Source organism: Podarcis melisellensis (assembly GCF_964234715.1).
Source record: "Podarcis melisellensis genome assembly, chromosome: 3".
Classification (NCBI taxonomy): domain Eukaryota; kingdom Metazoa; phylum Chordata; class Lepidosauria; order Squamata; family Lacertidae; genus Podarcis; species Podarcis melisellensis.
Genome location: NC_138530.1, coordinates 48,325,376 through 48,346,703, shown reverse-complemented (window position 1 = coordinate 48,346,703; position 21,328 = coordinate 48,325,376). Strand labels below are relative to the sequence as shown.

The 21,328-nt window shown below is 41.7% G+C and overlaps 1 protein-coding gene and 1 long non-coding RNA gene across 4 annotated transcripts in view; both read right to left on the bottom strand.

The window, feature by feature from the left end:
* The window catches only part of LOC309367586, a 107,575-nt gene that overhangs the window by 80,616 nt on the left and 5,631 nt on the right, over positions 1-21,328 (bottom strand). The gene's annotated exons all lie outside the window — the stretch shown is intronic.
* GNPAT (glyceronephosphate O-acyltransferase) lies at positions 2,322-21,291 on the bottom strand. 3 transcript variants are annotated; one of them, XM_081906861.1, is made up of 16 exons: positions 21,104-21,291; positions 17,255-17,446; positions 16,495-16,671; positions 15,051-15,180; positions 13,529-13,656; positions 13,220-13,295; positions 12,880-13,031; positions 11,943-12,073; positions 10,277-10,500; positions 8,242-8,487; positions 7,256-7,335; positions 4,953-5,093; positions 4,049-4,148; positions 3,863-3,956; positions 3,608-3,669; positions 2,322-2,884 (listed from the first exon to the last, which is right to left on the bottom strand). In XM_081906861.1, exons 1-16 carry the CDS (start codon positions 21,152-21,154, stop codon positions 2,841-2,843), a joined length of 2,028 nt encoding a protein of 675 aa, XP_081762987.1. In that variant the 5' UTR covers positions 21,155-21,291; the 3' UTR covers positions 2,322-2,840. The 3 variants fall into 3 exon arrangements, with proteins under 3 accessions (XP_081762987.1, XP_081762988.1, XP_081762986.1); XM_081906862.1 differs by having other exon boundaries at positions 17,255-17,443; XM_081906860.1 differs by lacking the exon at positions 21,104-21,291 and adding an exon at positions 18,258-18,406 and having other exon boundaries at positions 17,255-17,443.

The following is a 21,328-nucleotide window of genomic DNA, read 5'->3' as shown; positions in this document are numbered from 1 at the left end:
TGGCCTGATTTTTACTCCGAATCCTAATACTGAATCGGGTTGTGTTTTTTAATGTCAGGGAACTCTCCCAACCCCCAGCCTCAAGGGCCTCATGGGCAACTTTCTGAGAGCCACATGCCAGTTGTGGGCAAGGTAAAAAGCAAGGCGTGTGGGCAGCCTGAGCCAACATGAAGGAAGCTATGGACGCAAGTTTGTCGGGTGGGTTGTGTTGCAGATGATACACACAGCATACTCCATCCGGGAAAGCAAGAAGCATTGCCGTTGGTCAAAGGATCTAGGAGTCTTGGTTGACCACAAACTTGACATGAGCCAACAGTGTGACGCGGCAGCTAAAAAAGCCAATGCAATTCTGGGCTGCATCAATAGGAGTATAGCATCTAGATCAAGGGAAGTAATAGTGCCACTGTATTCTGCTCTGGTCAGACCTCACCTGGAGTACTGTGTCCAGTTCTGGGCACCACAGTTCAAGAAGGGCACTGACAAACTGGAACGTGTCCAGAGGAGGGCAACCAAAATGGTCAAAGGCCTGGAAATGATGCCTTATGAGGAACGGCTAAGGGAGCTGGGCATGTTTAGCCTGGAGAAGAGGAGGTTAAGGGGTGATATGATAGCCATGTTCAAATATATAAAAGGATGTCACCTAGAGGAGGGAGAAAGGTTGTTTTCTGCTGCTCCAGAGAAGCGGACACAGAGCAATGGATCCAAACTACAAGAAAGAAGATTCCACCTAAACATTAGGAAGAACTTCCTGACAGTAAGAGCTGTTCGACAGTGGAATTTGCTGCCAAGGAGTGTGGTGGAGTCTCCTTCTTTGGAGGTCTTTAAGCAGAGGCTTGATAACCATATGTCAGGAGTGCTCTGATGGTGTTTCCTGCTTGGCAGGGGGTTGGACTCGATGGCCCTTGTGGTCTCTTCCAACTCTATGATTCTAAGACACACTTCAGCCAGATAAAAGCTTTCAAGGAGGGTGCAGAGCATGGGCAGTGTGTGACCTAGCTGGGTAGGGGTGAGACCTGGGATAAACCCTAGAACTGGATAGGGACAAGTGGGCCACCAGGTTTTACACAGCTTCCTTTTCACCAGCTTTATGCAAAAGCAAATTTGCCTAACAAGCAGAGGCAGGTACCTTTAAATAATTGTGAAGAGAGGATATGGGCAAGTGGAGCTTGTAATGAAGAAAAGCTGCAATTAATAGAATCTCCTTTTCCATAGTTATCCAGGTAGAGGAACTATGTCTTCTTCTAGATATGACCAACCCAAAGTATGTTCAGGTGACCACATTATTAAGGTTCCAGTTACAGTCACTGTTGTGTCTATTAGATTTGGGAGGTGAGGATTTGTTTTTGGTCATATGAATTAGCTGCATGAAAGAGGAAGATAAATAGAGATACTGGGGCAAATGCTAGTCTTAACTCATGCAGTATCACATATTATACTGCAGCTGGGTCATGCTTCTTAGAGAAGGGGGATTGATCACCTTGGGGGGGGGGTACTGTTCACTTCCCTGCAAGAACAGAATGGTGTTTCAAGTTCGTACTGATGCACTGGATACTAGGTTAATACTTATGGTCATTGTACATTAAGGAACAGTTTGCATTATCACAAGAGCATGAAATTCAGTAACTCTGAATACCTTCCACTTACTTCTCTTGTGGGACTGGCACTGTTTCCAATTTTATTTTCAATTCTTTTCAACGTATAGCCATCCAAACCAGCACAAAGACAAGTCCCTTTTATCTTCTCTCCCCAACCCCATTTTTAAAATCAGAAATTATTTTGGTAATGGGACAAAATGTTAGCTTTCTTTTATATTGCTCCCTCGCACTCCTGGCAAGATAGTATAAACAGATAGTATTGTTGATGAGAGCAAAGGCTAAAAATCAGCCATTATCAGCGACTCACATTATTTCTAATAAACACACAATGAGTTTGCCCAATTTATGAAATATACCTAGTATGTCTAGGACTGCATACTCATGCCTTCTCCCCACAACCAGACAAAGTTCAGGTCCTTCCCTTATTTAAGCTTTCCAGTGGAGAAGTTACATCCATACACCAACCCCCAGTAGTCTCAGGCAACACAACTGTAGCCCAGAACATCTGGAAGGCCCCAAGTTGCAAAGGCTGCAGTAGGAAAGCCTGTTATATTTGGTAACACACAGGCACATGCTCAGATATATAAATGTATATACCATTCATACATGAATAAAAGCGAAAGTGACAATATGCTTTTATAAAACCTTACAGCAAGAGAAGAAAAACAACGCAATGCACACTACACTGAAGTCATCAAATGTGCAACAGTTGAAAGCAGCAAAGTATTCCGTTCTTAGTTTTTAATACTTAAAAGTTGCAAAACATGAAAAAACAGTTACAGCATTTTGTGAGAATGACATCCTTGAAAGGAATGAAATAATCTCTTCCTGTGTACAACAACAGCCGATGATGCTTTTCCTTAAATATTGCTTTTAATGCTATGTCCTTAGTTGTTCAATCACATTTCTTCACAACAACAAAATAATTATATAAAAGCAACAATTTCCTTATGGCAAACATTTCAGACGTTAACAGTGTCATTCTGTTAAATGCTAACTGGGTGAAGGAAGGAGTGACGTTTATTAAAAGAGAATGTTAATCATCAATGCTGACAAAGTTCTCTGAGTGGCGATGGAAATATTCTGGATGTCAGGAGTTTTCTCCCACAATTATGTAGCAGTAGTAACATTTCAAGGTGGGAAGTGTATCCTAAGTCTTGAGTTAGCATCCTGTTCATAATCTGCCTTACTTCCAGCCGTTCACAGTTTTAGTGTGCATAAGGCAAGCCACTCAAGCAGCTCAAATTAAAGTCTTGCTGCCATCGGTTTGCTTACAGGTATCCTAGATTCTGTAACAGGAATACAGAGTGCATTAGTTCTGAGAGAGAAACACTCTACCATTCCTTTACAAAAGCTGTTAAAGAAAACAAAAAGTTATGCAGGGAAAAGACTTGTTACAAAACTACCTCTCAGAATCAGAGCTTCGAAGGAAGCTCTGTTTTGGACTGGGAAAAGCAAAGGAGCCTCCATTATTGAACTGGGCAGGCAGGGCATGTTCAAGCAAAAACTACTTGCAGGCAGCTGCTACACCTCATGCTAAATCCACTGAAGTAATGCTAAGTCTTTGCCATCATTACTTCCATCACTTTTAAAATGTAAAGGTAAACTAAAGAATATCAGACATATACTCCTGAAAATGTTAAGCCAGGAGGCAATCAGCTGAAATGTAATTAAAAAAACCTCCTATTTGGCCATAAAAGCTGCTATGGAGAGTGTTAACATTTTGGAGACCATACATGATTCACTCAGTCTGTATTTCTGATGAACTATTGCGGGTCAGAGATGATCTTGACAAGGTGAGACTCTGTCAAGACAATATTGCAAGGGCCCAAGTTTTCGGCATGCTACATTTTACATTTGAAAAAACAGCTCCTACTCTTGCATGAAGTTTACAAACTGTTCAGCTACTGTTGACTTGGGAAATAACAAAAAGAGGAGAAGACACATGCAAAGTCTTTGGCAAAAAATCTCCGTCAGATTTCATAGTACTCTCCATTAGCAGAGACACTTACCAAACATTCCTGCGGTTTTACTTAGAGCTTCTTTCCTTACAATGTAAGAGAATCCATCACTCCTGGGGAGAAAAGGAAAGAACTGAGCCATATAATTAATACATTCACTGTTGTGAGTCCAAGCCTACAGAAGCCCCTCCTGACTGAGATTAGACTGGCAACCCTTGCTGAATTTCTGGCACTGCTTAGTTGTGCAATCTCTGTATAATTTGTAAGAGACTTTATACCCCAACTTCTCAGAAAATTTGTACTCACGTTTTCGTTCTTGATGCAACGCCTTGTCGCACGAGAGCTGCCAAAGCATTTTTCTGCATGTCTGAGGACAGGACATCGTAACACTGTGTGCTTCCTAAACAGGAGAAAGGGGAACAATTAAAGCTTCAGTTCTTTTACCCCAAGTGCTAAGTAAAGAATTGCATCATTCAAAGACAAAACACACACCTGCCTCGAGAAGCTCAGAAGCAAAGCTTCGGACTCCAAATATAAACTGCTTCTCCATAAAGGTCTCATTCGATTCCTTTAAAAGGTACTTGCAGATTATCTAGTGGAGAGAAACCCATTAACGTCTTTGGTTAAGAAGCACATGAACAAAAGGATCATCACTCTTGCATGAATAGTCATTGGAAAACTAAACTTGTAATAAAAATGTAACATTCTGAGTTGAAAAATACTTCATAGCAGTTTAAAGAGTTGATCTGCTTTCTAAAGAGCTACTTCCAAGGGGCAGCCAGATTGGATCTCCCCCCGCCCCCCTTTGAATGCTAAGTTCCTCATGCCATAGCTCTGTTTTTGAAAGCCACTTTGGTTTCAAAACAATTTTGTCATATGGCATTTGGGTGGGGGGGAGATGATGCTGTCAGAACACCACAATAGTTCTTGTGAAATAAATATATGGGAACCCACATGAGGGCAGGGGGAGCAGAGCTGTAAGCGCTGTACAGCAGGGCTTCATTCCGCGGGTAATACCAATTTCAACTTGTTTATTCAATTTTTGTTTCCTTTAATAAATGACACCACCCAGTTAAATTTTAATAAAGAGATACAAACCTAAGTGGGAGAGGACATGTGTTTGTTTGACTTCTAGTAAAATCTGTGCTACAAGTTTAAACCTTTTTTCTTAGGATGCTTAGGGTGCGAGTAGGCCATTTGCTTCTATATAAACACCCACATTTTCAGATTTTCACCATAGGCCATAGGCATTTTCTGCTTTATATATTTATCTTTTTTATCCTACCAAAGGCCCTTCTCTGTGGGCCCCAGCATCAAAATATTAATAAATAAGTCACTCCCCACAAAAGGAATAGAAGACAGACTGGTGAAAATAACATTGCAGTGGATTTTGTACCTGGTAACCTTCCACAAAAGGCTTGAACATTGCTGTCAAGAAAGAGATTATATTGTTTCCTTTCTCAGTAACGAAAACTTGCTGGGACGTGACTTGAACTGCATCACATTTTGTAAGCAAGAAACAACCTTCTTCAAAATCCTGGGGATTAAACAAAATTGGTTATGTTTTTTTCAGTGGGTTTAATGCCATGCAGACAATTACAGATATTCAACACCTGTATTTCTCCAGTAAACAGGTCTAACGTATCTCAAGTCTGTTCCTAACTTTCAAATTATACCTAAATGGTATCTCAATGAATAGGTATTTCAGTTACTATGGTCACAGCAAAGGCAGATGGTTTTTAACATTTTATGGCAGCTGACTCCTTTGCGATATCAAAACAGTAATATAGTTTTATTCTATAAAAATAATCTGATGCATGATAAAGTTAATTGCATACAGTGGAGTCTGGTTACACAAATCAAAACCAGTTTTTCAAGACAAGACAGCCAAGGCATACACACTCTGGAACTGGGCCTATAAAATTTCCTGCAGGCCCTCCAGTAGAGCAAGCATATGCATGTATTGTACAACCTGCCATCTGAAGAAAATAATATCTGTGTACTGGTCTCTGGCGTACAAAAGCTGAGGCCACATATTTTGTCACTGTCTTGTCTGTAAGCAGACAAAATTCTGCAAACAACAGCACATGGGATGCACAACCAAAACTTTTGAATTATGCCTCTAGGTTACATAATAACACTAATTGCAAACCAAACTTTAACTGTTGGAGAAATTAGTTAGAGTGCATGCTTGTTAAATATATATGTATGAATTTCAGAATGGGAAATTTCATTTAAATCTTTGCTCCAAACTGCTTTAATTTAAACAATTCAGTCTGCTTAACAGTAATTATAATCAGGCAATCCACGTTGCCTGTATTATACCCCTGGATTTTTTAGCACCAAGTTAGCCCCATCGGAACAGCTGTTCCCAGCCAGCAGCAGAAGCTAATTCTCAGTTTGCATTGCGCAACAACTGCAAATAGTCCTGCTTGTTTGAGCACTTTGCACACTACATCAAGATTAAGAGGCTGGGATTTGTAATTCAAAGAGATGCTCCTTGAACATCTTAGAACCGAACACTCTGTACTCTTAGATGGCCAAACATTCCTGAGTTTTTGTACTGAGAGTGCATGAAGTGCAGTTGGAAGACCTGACCTTTCAAGAGGCAGGGCAAACCATTCATTATTGGGCTTACACAAGAGCAAACTGAACTACAGACTAGTATGTAATTATGGCCGTATTAAGAACGGCACATGGAAGATAGATCAGAGAAAGTTTGGGCGGAACAGACTTTCCCTGCTAAAAACTAAAAAGAAGGAAGAAAATAATTATTGTGCATGCACTTCTAGCACAACCAGAATGGTCTTCCTCTGCACCATGATGGGACAGAACATAAATGTAAAGATAAAAGCAGCCCAAAACAAGGGGTGGGAGAGGGAAAACCACCCCAAGTAAGGAATAAGACACATCTGTAAGGCAGGGATGGGGAACCTGTGATCCTCCAGACTGGACTACATCTCTCATCATCCATGCCCACTTGTTGTACTGGCTAGGGCTGATGGGAGTTGCAGTCCTAGAGGGCCACAGGTTTCCCATCTTTGCTCAGGGGATGTGAGTAGGGATAGTGAACTGACACTCTACAAATATCTTAGAAGGACAGAACAGTGCGGCAAGGTCAGTGATAAAATGCTGGTCATAGAGAAGCAAAGATAAATGTGGTGTGTGTTTGTGTACACACAAGGTGTATATGCCACCCATGAAAAATATATTTTAAGTTTCAGACCGTTAAAGTTTCAGACTGTTAGTTGTCAAGCTCTTTCAGGTGTATGTGTAAAAATTAGGTTGTGACATCTAGAATGAGGCTATAAGATGACATTACATAGCTTTGGTTTTACAGCAAAGGAAGTCATAACATCTTAAAACATTATAGATGGTGTCATTTTATGAGAAGGAATAGAACAGGGATGAGGAACCTGTGGTCCTCCAAATGATGTTAGACTCCAACTCGCATCATCCCTGGCCTACTGGTGATACTAGATGGGACTGATGGGAGTGGGTTTTAGCCATGTTGCTTCAAGGAAAAGAGGGACTAGCATATTGAAAACTCACTCAAAATTACAGCCAAAAATACTACCAACAGCAGATCATAACAGCTTCAAGATCCCTCTCTCTATTCACATTAGGCTTCACTATTTAGTGAAGTCATGAGAAACTCCTGTAGATATTAAGCCACCAGGACCGCACACAATACTTTACCTTCAGGGGTATTCCAGGAAAGAATATAAACTCGTCAGAGAAGACATCACGCCAGAAAGCAAAATTGCTATAGACTTCCTCTGGAAAACAAAATGCAACTGCCCATGAATAAACCCTTTTTTCAAAGTGTTTCACTATTAAAAGAGGATGTCCGCAAGGTGCTCATTTTTTAAGATAATAATGTATGTTAAACGATGGCATAAAAACAGAACATGTACACAAGAATGGCAGAGCCACTTGGAAATGGTAGGTGCCATCATCAGAAGCTACTTCTGCGCAAAGTCTACTGAAATGACAGGGGATTTCACAACCCAGAACTGTTGATGGATTACAGTTAACCTTAACACTAAATTATGCAATGGAAGTTGTCAGGGCATGGACCATCCCCTTCAATCAACAGCTACTAGAGAATTAGTTCACTAGATAATGACAGTTCACTGGCACACGTCATAGCTGTTAAATTAAGGATGATCTGAAGCATGACCAAGTTAGTCAGGTCACGGGAAGTGAAGCTGCTATAACCACAGAGAGCCACTGGGCATTACCTTCATGAACTGCAAACTAATATAAGCTTCACATTTTATTTACACTAACTAGTCTGCATGCATGATGAACACTAGATCATGGTGAATAGGCATATTGGGTACATTAACTTGCCAGCTTCCAGTACAGCTTATAATATAGGAAAGCACTTTATAATTGTGCTAAATATCTGAACAATCTATTTATATATTTTAAGAAAGAGGGATAAGACATAAACCCTAATCCAGAGCACAGGAAAAGGAGCATGCACAAAATGCTCTTTATACCCTTTCCCAATCTGTAGCTCATCCAGACCTGCTCAGTCTAACCATACATAAAATGCTTGGGGAACAAGGGAATAGCTCCAAAAATCTCATCACAAGCCTGTTTAGCAAATGGCATAACTTCATTATAGGAACAGATTTGTGGCTTTACAGATTTGCTATATTAGACATTGAATTTACCTTTTCTAGAACAGTGTGTCATTTGCAACGCGAGTGCTACAAGGGCTGGTCGCACAAAGACGTTGAGCAGCTGGTTCCTATAGGATCCGCACATGAGAATGGCGAGCGCTTGCTTAAAGACAAGTTCTTCCGTAGCGCCAGCTTCCATATCTTTGTCATTGAGAACCACTTGCCCATTGACAAGGCTCACAATGTTGGAGTGTAGAGCAAGACTGGATCGCACCGCTTTGTTAGCACACAGATTATCTAGGGAAAGACAAATTGGGAATAAATGCCAAAACTGACACCATCTCCTATTTTAGCTTCGAATTTTTTTAAAAAAATACCAAGGAAAGAGGCAGGAAAACTGAACTGTTTCAGCTAGTGATGGGCAAAATGCGCCTGTCTCATTCAGAGCAGGCTGTGCCTATCTTAGCCTTTTTTTGGAGAATCCTCAGAAGCAGTTGCCCAAGCGTTTTCTGACAATTCTTCCCAAAGGCTCAGAAGAGCTGGTCTAGGGGAGTTCCTCCACTGAGCAACATAGGAAGCTGAGCCAGGTCACTGGTCCATTGATCTCAGCATGACTTACAGTGAATGGCAGCAGCTATCCAGCATTTCCAGACAGGTGACATTCCCACGCCTACCTGGAGATTTCAGGGGTTGAACCTGGCACCTTTTGCCTGAAAAGCAGGTGCCTTGCCACTGAGCCACAACTGTTCCTTATGTTCCTACCTTCCTAGGTCCCACTATCACTAGCCCTACTTCCCACGCACAATTTTCTAAGTTGCTGGGACGGGGAGGTAGAGGAGGAGAAAAAACAAGCAGCTGGAGTGTCTTGCCAAAAAATTTCCTAAGTTTCCAGTTCTCTAACGTGAAGGCTTCAGAAAATCTTTGGATCCTCCATTGCCAATGGGGACTCTGTTCAATGACTTAGGAAGAACAAACAACTGCAGTCCTCAGAATTCACACTGGTAATGCTGGAACAACTGTGAAGTGGTCTTTGGCTATTGTTCCCCTTCCGCAAACTCACCCTACAACTTGGTAAGTTTCAGAAAGGTTGGGGAAACAGGCGGATGAGAGAGCCAGCAGGTAACCATTCTGAGTGGAGGCAGAATTTGGAAGAGGGTGGAAGCTGGTAAGGACAAAGAGATTTCTAAACTGGCAACTTTAAAAAGGCATGCAATTATTATCTGCCTTCCTCGAACAGGAAAGTGGAAAATTATCCTATTTTCAGATGACACAAAGTTAAGCACCCTTCATATTCCACTGCACTGCAAAGTAGTAAAAGCAACCAGAGCTTCTTCAAAATTAAGAGAACCGCAGACTTATAAGGTGAAAGATGGAAATGTGAAAGTGGGAGAAAGAGAAGACCCCTGTTACCACAAGGTAAGAGCATCAATTGTATACTTTCAGCCTTTGTGAACCTTATTTATAGCAACCAATTAATAAATGACTTATGGAGGCAGGCAAACTACAAGAACCTCGTATTCCAGCTCAAAATTATGCTGGCTTCAAAGCTCAGGTATTTTTCATATTTGCATTTCCTTGTGGAATCATCTCTCCTGCCCTGAACCACATGGCTCCTTGAGCAGTCATGGCAAGACACTGGTATTGTATGTCTGCCATACAAAACTCAATTAGATTGCGTCCCATCCCAGCCTCAAGGCTCAAACAACACAAAATCAGCACAATTGGGTAGGGCCCTTGCTTAACCTTGCCTCATAGTTGTTGTGTGTGCATTTTGTGTTGATGGTTTTGTTTTGTTTTTAAAAACCTTGCTTTCTAGCATGTCTTGTTCTCTTTTATAATTGAGATGGTCACCGCAAATATAAGTAACCTTTCCTGCAATTTTAACATCTTTTTTATATTGCGGAAGAACAGTAATCATATGCCGTAATAACATTCATGTATTTAGGGGTGGGGGTGCGGGAATTAGACTGGTTTTAAAGTCTTAAAAGGAAAATTCTAGCCTCCCACTGTTCCCAAACACATAAAAAGTAACATAAGCTACATTGTTCTCAGAAAAGGAAATGTGTGTACAATGTTCATTGCATACCGGGCCAATCAAGGAATCCTCCAAATGTCTGAGTTAAACCTTTTAGCCAAAGTGTCTTTTCAACAAGAAGCTGAAAATCAATGGCTGGTAAATTCTGGAGTAGGACAGCAGCAACTAATATCCATGGGCTCAGAACCATGTTTTCTATTTGTAGGAGTTCCATTTTGTAGGCTACATCACAGGCAAATTCCTGGATTTCCTCAGATGGCTTTTGTGGAATATGCCTAAAAGGAAAAGTGTAGTGAGCAAAGGCATTCAAAGTCTTGTATTCCCATATAGATTCAGTTTGCTTTTGCGAAATTTCTTTTTGCAAAGGATATTCCATCCATCCCACAGGACCTCTGAGTGAGGGGCCTGTGAAATTGCATTTATTTTTGCATGGAATCCCCGCCCCCACCAGCAAGCAATACCTTCAAATTACTGATCACACCTGTCTGCCATTGACTGAACCATACAATTTAAAAGTCCAGTGCTTTTTTTCAATGTTGTCATGGTGCAAAAACATGGATGCAAGGCATGGATCCTTATGGCTCCATGTAATTTTATAAGGGATTTCCTCAAAAACACTATCAAATCATAGGTCACAACTGCATCCACAGTGTTGTTGTCATCCTATGCAAAAGTACAGTGGTACCTCGGGTTACATACGCTTCAGGTTACAGACTCCGCTAACCCAGAAATAGTACCTCGGGTTAAGAACTTTGCTTCAGGATGAGAACAGAAATCGTGCTCTGGCGGCACGGTGGCAGGAGGCCCCATTAGCTAAAGTGGTGTTTCAGGTTAAGAACGGACCTCCAGAATGAATTAAGTAGTTAACCTGAGGTACCACTGTAATACAAAAGTAATGAAGGTTCCTGAGTATCTCTGCCTTGTTTTCCTGATACTGGGAAAAACTGGATCTGTGTTTTTGATAGTGAAGTCTACACATTTTTATTTTTATTTTATTCAAGAGGACCTGTATTCATTCAACTAGACCCAACTTGTACCTGAACCTCATAGAAAAAAACACAGTGAGAGCATGTGTGTGTGAGAGCGTGTGTGTGTGTGTGTGTGTGTGTGTGTGCACGCACCCACACGCACCAACATGCACACATAAATGCACACTTCCTCTGGAAAGGAAGTAACCTGGGGTTTGGAAGAAGAGAAACAACTCAAAAGGGTAGTGCCCATATGCCACTCTCTCAAAACTCCAAATGTGCCTACGGGTCCCAAATGGTGGGTGAATAATAATAATAACATCAGCAGCAGCAACACCTGGGGGTGCTTACTTTCATATCTAAAACTTAAGTAACATTATTTTGAAGTTCATATTAACAAAGTGAAGTATGCTCATTAAACAGTATTTACATCTACAGGAAGTAATAAATGAGTTCAGGAATGCTTTATTTTGGGATCAGCATCCCCATGATGCATTCACACTGTAATTAATGCCCCTCAAATATTGAGATCTGACCAATGCTGAAGGTAGGACCAATGAATGATCTAATAGACTTGTCTGATACAGTAAAATTATGACTAAATATTGTGATAAAAGGGGTAGCGTCACTACCCAGCTAATGAGCACTTTTAAATTTTGCAGTGAAAAACAGACTCATGCTAATTTCCCCACAAGCTATTTTATATATATATATATATATATATATATATATATAATACATTGTAATACCTTGGAACCAAGTTAAATGAACAGGTATCGATTCTCCCAGCTGCCAATGATCTGAGTGATACAGGCTGTCCAAAGAATATGTGTATGTTTCCAAAATCTTCACTCAGGATTTTCCTGGCTTTCAAGAGTCCCTACAAAGGATAAAACTTGAGACATGTGCAACAGCAAAGATACATGCAGATATACTACATTTATTATTTTATCCTACCTTCTACAGCATCAGTTTGCAATTTTTATGATTACCTTAGGATTCTTAGCCTATTCATCCTCACAACCTTGAGGTACATGACTATTTTTTTCTCTTCTATAGGAAGGAAACTGTGATTGAGGTAGGAAATTGCCCTTGACATCCAGGCAATGTTTAAATGCAACACTAAGTCATGGTTTGCATGCATCCACCTCCTACAAGCAAAGGTGCAAAAAGAGCACCAGAAGCTGCTGCTTCTTTTACAGTTACCAGATTTTAACTATTGTTTGTTAAAATAAAGCAACTTCATAAAATATAGGTTGCGGCCAACTAAAATCTACTCAGAGTTGACCCATTAAAATTAATGGGCTTTAAGTCAACCAATATCATTGATTTAAATGGGTTTACTTCAATTATGATGAATGATGAATGTAACCATATGGCTTGAAGTTAGCTTGTTTCAACAAACCGTACTTAACCATCGTTTGTCCAGGTCTGGATGTCATGGCAGGCTAGGTTTAGTTTAAAACAGAAGCAAAAGTTTCCAAATTCCTCCTTGTAGCCACATCCAAGGCGGAGTAACAAATGAGCCCAAGACCTGTGGTGACCAGTTCTTGTAATTGCCAAGCATTGTGCCGCATTATGACCAAACAAGGCCACAGTGAATCTAAAGCCAGGCAAGATATGAACCCAGAATAAATGCCCAAGATTCCATCCATTGGACTACAATAATTTGAACCTGCTTCTTACCGATGTAGATTCCTTTGGTTTAGGGACTCCTAAAAGTTCACGTGCATAAAGGGATTCTTCCAATACCCTCTCGTAGCTGATACTGATTGGGACAAGGTAAATGTCAAACACTTCCCTTTTAAGGAAAGGATCCATCACAATATTGAGGAGACCTGTAAGAAGAAAATTATGTTATTTAGTATGAAAATAAATGCATAATATTCATGTAAAAATTAAATCAAGATTGTTTACAGAGAGCATGATAAGTTATAGCATGTCATTTGTGCTGAACACATGGCTCAATTCTGAACATAAATTGTCTAGTTCTGTGACAAAGGCTGGAATTCTATGACCAACATACCAAACTTTGGAGTCAAAGTCTTTGCTGTGCGGCTTCTTGTCCCCTCAAGATAAAATTCAACGGGAGCATATCCATTCTTTAGGACAAAAACGACAAAAACGTAATCATTAGCAAACACAAGGAAATCTATTAACTCATTTTTAAGTAAGTAATCTAAGTGGTGTTTATTTTGTTTATTTTTAAAAATGAATATTTTAGAAGCTACTTGGGTCAAACAAAGTATAACCAAATGTGGTATCAACCACAAATAAAGAAATAAAGTAAACCTGAGCAAGTATTAAAACTCAACATAAAATTGCAGTTATTTACCTTTAACATAGTTTTCACATATTCAGCAAACACAGCCCAGTAGAGTTTGTTACCACCAAATGTACGTCGCATAAAAAAGGCACCTGATTTTCGTAGCAGCTCACCAACCAGTTTCATTCCCAAGAAATCTAGCAGAGGCACAGAATAGAGTAGCAAAATCATTTGGCGTTTCAAAGTGGTACTCCATTCAGAAAGCAGAATGCAAAACACACAAGAGATTCAGCCAACCACTTATGTGGGTAGCGTTTCAGAAACAAAATTTCAAAAATATATTTAGAGGATATAATTTGGCAGCAAATTACATAGCGTTCATAGGGTGATAAGTCGTAGAATAAGAATAAGTCATAGAATAAGAATAAACACCTTAGGCTATATGCAAGGCTCCCTGCTAGTGCAAAGGACATAGACTAGTGGAATGGAACTTTCCCGTCTCTCTTTGCCTGTAGCCCCCTATGGGCCCCCAAAATCAGCTGCAGAGGATTGGAAGATGCTTTGGAGTTGATGGTGGGTTTGGGTGTGGGTGGAGCAGAGGAGAGAAAAGTTCTGCCAGTGCACATCCTTTGCACCACTGCAGGTCTGCTGGCACTCCTCTGGCTATGACCCAATGAATTCAATGGACTTGCTTTTGTAAGGGGTTTGTGTTATGGAAGCCTTGGTATTCTACCCTGGTTTTCTGCTGGTTGTGTCAATGTACACAAGTCTTTGATAAATGACATGCATAATTGCATCTTCTGTTTTAAATGCTTATAATTAAGCTTCAAGTGTATTAACACTCCTACTTGTAATAGAGAGCTATCTTGAAGATCCGAAAGGGTGATCTTCACACTGGCGATCTCATTGGCTCCCAGTACGTTTCCGAGCACAATTCAAAGTGTTGGTGTTGACCTTTAAAGCCATAAACGGCCTCGGCCCAGTATACCTGAAGGAGCGTCTCCACACCCATTGTTCTGCCCGGACGCTGAGGTCCAGCGCCGAGGGTTTTCTGGCGGTTCCCTCATTGTGAGAAGCAAAGCTACAGGGAACCAGGCAGAGGGCCTTCTCGGTAGTGGCGCCCTCCCTGTGGAATGCCTTCCCATCAGATGTCAAAGAGATAAACAACTACCTGACATTCAGAAGACATCTGAAGGCAGCCCTGTTCAGGGAAGTTTTTAATGTATGACATATTAGTGTATTTTTAGTCTTTGTGGAGGCCACCCAGAATTATTATTATTATTATTATTATTATTATTATTATTATTATTATTAACAGGTTTTCAAGAACAAAATCCACTACGATTTCCCTCGGGACGGGCTATTCTCCCTCCTACCGGGGGATCAGTTCCCTGCATTCATCAGTTCCCTTTTGGCCTGACCTTGTGCAGCCTCCTTGCTGTACAAATCCATGGGAGATTGCAAGCACAGTAAGACAACCAACACACACATTTATAGCAGTCTGATCCAAGCTCACGTTGGCCAATCCGGATTGTGCCATTACAAAATTCTGGCTATTTTAAGAATCTTTTGCTTAAAAGGAAATACTTGCCTATTCCTGCAGCAATGACAGGCAAAGCCAAGTCATAGGTGTACAGCACATAAGATAGTAAGAGAAAATCGATGTAGCTGCGATGACTGGGCAGCAGAACAACGGGATGCTCTTGTATTGCCTGTTGTAACTAATGAAGAACAAAATGCCATTTATCACTATGAAGGAATCTTGAGTTGTCTTTTTCTTTAATTTCAGCACATGGCCACAATATACTCTGCAACTCTTTCAGATTTTTCTTTAGAGAAGATGATTGAATAATAAACTAAAGCATCAACTTTGATGATGACTTAAACATAACAGAAGCAGGGAAGTCAGACCTCAGAAGTTCTACATCAGCATTTTAATTACTCTGGGTTGCATGCAGTCGTTGTGTGAATGAAATCAGCTTGGCCCACACAAGGTTCACCTAATTACTTCTATGTAAGGCTGCTGTCCTAAGTATCTCTCACAGATCACTTGGGATTGCATAAAAAGATGACATGCCTGCAGTAGCACAATCTTTTTATATTAAAAAGTTAAAAAAAGAAGGTAAAGGACCCCTGCATGGTTAAGCCCAGTCAAATTCGACTATGGGGTGCAGCACTCATCTCGCTTTTCAGTCCAAGGGAGCCAGTGTTTGTCCACAGACAGCTTTCCGGATCATGTGACCAGCATGCCTAAACTGCTTCTGGCGCATGGAACACCGTGACAAGTGCCAGAGCACATGGAAACGCCGTTCACCTTCCTGCTGCAACAGTATCTATTTATCTACTTGCGCTGGTATGCTTTCGAACTGCTAGGTTGGCAGGAGCTGGGACAGAGCAACAGGAGCTCACTTCGCTGCGCAGATTCGAAAAACAGCCTGTTGACTTGTAGAGTTATTGGGCCATTGATTCCAACCCCACATTAACATTGGCATGAAAATTCGTACAAACTCATGCTTGTTGATATTTGCATATCAAAAGCTGATACGAGAGAAAAAATGGAAAAGGCGCTTCTACAAATAAAGAACAATTTTCCTTAGTCGTTTTTTATACATCTGAAGGTAAAGATTTTGGATCCAAGGAGAATAAGGTTCCCAGTGGCTATTAGCTCGGATAGCTATGCTCCACCTCTAGGGTTGGAGGCAGTAAGCTTCTGAATACCACCAGCTGCTGGGCAGCATTGCAGCAGACATGTCCCTAGTGTGGGCTTTTATAGGCATCTGGTTGACCACTGGGAGAACAGGAAGCTGGCCTTGATAGGCTTTTTGGTCCACTTACACAGGGCCATGAACATGGTAATTCTTTAGTTATGGCTACAACCCAAGGGTTCTGAAAAGGCCACCTCGGGGACAATCAGTATGTCAAACTGTCACACTATAATGTGGTTACTACAGTCAGCATGGCCACACAGATTCATTCTGATTGTGATGGTGTCAAGAGTTCCAGCTGTTTCCATATGCCTTCATACACATACTTACTTTCTGCATGCCATCTTCATTCACACAGATGCTCTTGAAAAGGGATTTAAATATTTTGCTCAGTGTGAAAGCAAAAAACCGTATAGCACCCATATGCATGCTATGCGCCATCTCGTCCAGAATTTCTGCTGCTTCTTCTTGTATGATGTCAGGTGATTCACCTGTCTCTTTCGATAGCTATGCGAAAGATGAAGAGCAGTAGTCAATAAAAACCAAATGTCTCTGACATTTTGAAGATTGTTTGGCACACGGTGGCCTATAGTTGCTTTGTATGTGGCAAGTAAGAATTGTTGAAGAGGTTTACTCTCTTGCAGCAAGAACTACAAGTGCAGGTGCAAAGGAAATTATGCCTTGGGGGTTTAACAGCTGTGTGACTAGCACAAATAAAATAGGGTAATCCTTTTCTTTTATGAAATACAGTTATGGGGAAAGCCCCACCTGTTGATAAAGTTGTAAATCCCTGAAACACTCCATTTCAAAGCACATATGAATTACACAAATCATGCAAAGGCCGATCTAATAAAACTCTCTCAGCTGAAAAGACCACCTCCACCTGAGCAAGACACAGAAAACAGTATAGATGATTATGCAATTTGAGGAATTTCTACTACAAGGGAAAGAAAAGAAACAAAATTCTACCCTGAGAAAATCAAAGCAATAGCCTCATGGGTAGAAAAAAACCTGGCAGTAAACAAGGGTGCTGCTCAAAGAAGACCTACAAATACATTAACTTCTGAAGTAAGAACAATTTTTTACTCACGTGTTTGATGACATATTGAACTTGTTCAGATTGCAGAACAATAGTTTTAATGGCACTTGGCTTACAGGGAGAAAGTTCTTTATAAACAACAGGTGTGTAGCATTTCATTGCGTATCTGAGGTCACTGGATTGCCGCCTCTCTTCCAATATATCTTCAAAATCATCTTTTTTCTTTGATGTGAGGTTTTTCTGTTGGGAACATAATGAATGAAGAATCAGACAGAAACTTAATCCATGCACAGTGCAATCTCATGCATATCTACTCCGAAGTTAAGTCCTTATAAAGTCAATAGGACTTATTCCCTCATAACTGTGTATAGGACTAAATAGCTTTCTGAGGTTTGTCAGAGAAAATGGTGTCATGACAGCAAAATGTACCATTAGCAACATCTCTGCTATCATGAAATCCTTTATCTCTGCTGTTATGAAATCCAGTAACTTTACTTTCATGAAATCCCTTATCTCTGCTATCAAGAAACCATTTTGTAATATTTGCTTTTATTTAATTAGAGTTCGACCTACACAAATGAGCCACAAGACTTAATAGCTGAGTTTTACAATCAAGAAGCTGGCTGGCTGGTTTAAATTTGTTTGGCAAATTCAGTTCTTCACATGGTCTTTATTGTCCATAAGGGTTGTCATCTGGTAACAAATGCCGCCATGAAAATAGAAGGAACAATTGGCAACACTCCCCTTTTATACAAATATTAAAAGAGCATCAGAATCTAACTATAGTCTTAGCACCCCAGTGCTACCCACAGTCCCCAAGCTCTCCAAATCATCCTTTGCATATCCACTTCCTTCTTGTCAATAGCATACACAAATCCTTTGGCTTCTAGCTCCCTCAATGTTATGCATTGCCTCTGTCCTATTTTCTCCCTCAATTCCATCTCTCCATTGTCAATTGTTTCCTTGAGTACCTCTTTATCTGTCCATCAGTTTTGTTCCATGTCCATTTGGTAGTCCGTCTCCCTCCCCACCATAGCATACAGCCCTTACTGACCTTAAGTGGAGTTTTTTCAGAGCTTTTCTCCACCCTGAAAGCGTTGAGGCAGCATTGTCCCATGGGCAGTTTGGAACATTCACAAGTTGGAATGTCCACACCAATTCAGCCAATAACTGTCAGTGACCTCACTGCCACAAGTGTACTAAAAAAACAAATGCACTGATTTCTACAAACAGGAGAACTGTGCATTCCAAATTGTTGTGTGTGTCAATGAAAGAAAATTTACAGATTAACCTGCATCCCTTGGGAAGGCACAGTAGCTCAGTGGGAGAGTGCACATACTGGGTAGAGAAGATCCCTAAGTGCAAACAGTGGCATTCCCAGTTAAGAGGATCCCAGACAGCAGAGCTGGGAGAAGATCCTTGCCTAAAACCTTGGACAACCAGGCAGAATCGATAGTACCAGGCTAGATGCATCAGTGGTGTGACTATATAAGGATGCTTCAAATGTGACCATATATACATTATCCAATAGTGGCTTCTTCAACCCAGCATGAGATGCATACGTACTCACAAGTGCTGCTCACACTGTTAAGCCCCCAGTATCTTCAGGTCTGTGTTAATGAACTGAAGTATACCCAACATAGGTGTATGGCTCTGTTCTGCTTCTGTAGGAATTCTTACACTAGCACTTGGGGCACATGGTTAGGAAGGGGTAGCAGAGGACTAAGACTGCAATCTTCTGCAAGCTTCCATGGGAGCAAGTCCTACTGAACTCAGTCTGAGTAGACCTAAATAGGATTGCTCTGTCAGTCTTCCCGTTTCAGACAAGAACAACACTGCACAAGAGACATACTGGAGGCAAAACTTGCTACTGCTATAGAAAACCCCTCCTGATTTGCTTATTCAATCAGCATAGAATCATAGAATTGTAGAGTTGGGTCATCTAGTCCAAACCCCTGCAATGCAGGAATAAATAACTTTGTACGCATAACACATGTGCACACATCCCAATGCAATCTGAAAGAAATGGATTTGCGAAAGGCCAGCCTAGATGACTGGATCCATTAAAGCACCACCATACTGCCATCAACATAAAGACAGGACTAAGGCAAGGCAGTACAGAGGTGCTACATTAACAACTTTCCTGGCTTGCTGTAGTTTAAGCCTTTGACATTAAGCTCCCTATTCCAGGATGGCAGTAGTCACAAATACCACCCCACTCAGCTTCTTTATTGTGGGAATTTTCTTTGACGGAGCACTGAGAACAAGGAATTATAAATAAGTGGAGTTTGCAATTAAAAAACCCAAAGATACAGAACTAGCTGTAAGGAGTGCAAGTTTCTTTGGTTACTACAGATTTATCTGTTGCCAAACGGACAAACTATTCTCATGAGAATGCATCCTTCCCTATTCTCAATTGGTTCTGAGCAGTGTTTGAAACTCAGATATGAAAGCTAGGAGCTAAATGGCACCTTAAACCTCGGTTATGGGCGCAACAACAGAATATCTAGGTGCACTTTTTTATAACAAAAATACAAAGCCGAAAATGAATGAACTGCAGCTAAAATATTTTCACATGGTCTAGTCCTTCCCCTGCCTACCCCCCCCCCCCAATATTCTTAAGAGGGTCTCTTCTCCAGTCTTCATACAGTAGCTGGAAGTGGGGAGGCAGAAAAAAGCCCTCCTTTCCTTCCACTCTGCAGTTTTAATCTGAAATCGTAGGTGTAGTACTGCGCCCAGAGCTCAGAAACTGCTCACGTAAATGAAAAACAAAAGGCACCTAGAACAATGGGAGTTTCAAACTGCTTCTGAGATGTGGTTGGCAGTACTACATTACATGTTAGGATTTCTACCAATTATAAGCACTGGTCTGTACAGGTATCTCCTCCTACATTTCAAGGGAAGGGGAATTTTTAGCATCTTGATAAGCCAGCTATTTGAAGGACTGTTGCAAGAGTGCATACAAGTTCAAGTGTAACAAAACAGAGTGAAACATACTACCGCAAAATTCAGCAATACCTGCAGCACTAGTTTATGTTCTGCAGCAGGACAGGGACTGTAGGAAGAAAATGCACACACTTCCCTTTCAAGACAGTACTGTCCACCTTCTTTTGACGCAGTAAAAAAACCCCTTATGATCAAAGAAGCAGCCTGGATTCCCATTCCTGTGCAATCCCTGCTGTCTGGGATTGCTCAAATCAGTTGTGTCAACATAGCTCAGGTTTATTCCCTGCTCTTGGCGAAGGAAAAGAGGCTTACAGGCTCTACAGTAGATGAGGGAAGGCGGTGGGGCGCCAGCCAAAGTGACAGTTCAGTGGAGCTTCCTCCCAAGTTAAAAACACTTATTTACCCTAACAACCAAACTCACAGCCCTGCCACACACAGAGCCTGTCTTCAAGCGACCATGCCAAAAAGGCTTCAACATATTAATGTCTCTTGTCTAAACGGACGACGATTCTTTCTTTCGGGATATCAACGCCCATGCACAAAAGACCTTGCACTTCTGTGTTGTGACAGCCCAGTAAGCATGTCTGGCACATGAGCAGGCGGGCTCCACGTGAGAGCTGCCTGCTGTTTATGGCGTGGAGCGGTGGCCCCCGAAGAGCTGTCAGGTAGGCAGCAATGCAGCAGGTGCAGTTCCCCGCCTTCCTTTCCCCGTGTCCCAGCACTGAAAGAGCATGCACCCTGACGAACTGCAACCTGCCTGTCATCGCGCGGACCTTCTGCCCACGACCAAGAGACTCACGCGGAGAGGTCAGCGAGGGGCGGCCGCGCCTCCCTCCCAGCCCTGACGAGGAAGCAGGGCCCGGCCGCTCTCCTTTTCCCATGGGGCTTCCCAGCACACAATGCCGCCCCACCCTCCCCAGCCACGGAGCAGCAGAGGGGACAGGAGGCACTTACCGAGTACATGGGGGTCCCTCGCCGGACGGCGCCACCGACTGCAGCCGCCATGGCCAGCTTCTCCTGCCGGCAGCCGTTGCCTGGCTAAGCCCTCTCCTTCCCAGCTGGCTCCCTCCTCCGGGGGCCGGCAGAGCCCATGAACCCGCCCCTGCGCCCGTCCTCCTCGCCTCCCTGCCCGGCGGCTCTTCCAGCGCGGACTTCAGGAGGAGCGAGTAAGGAGAGAGG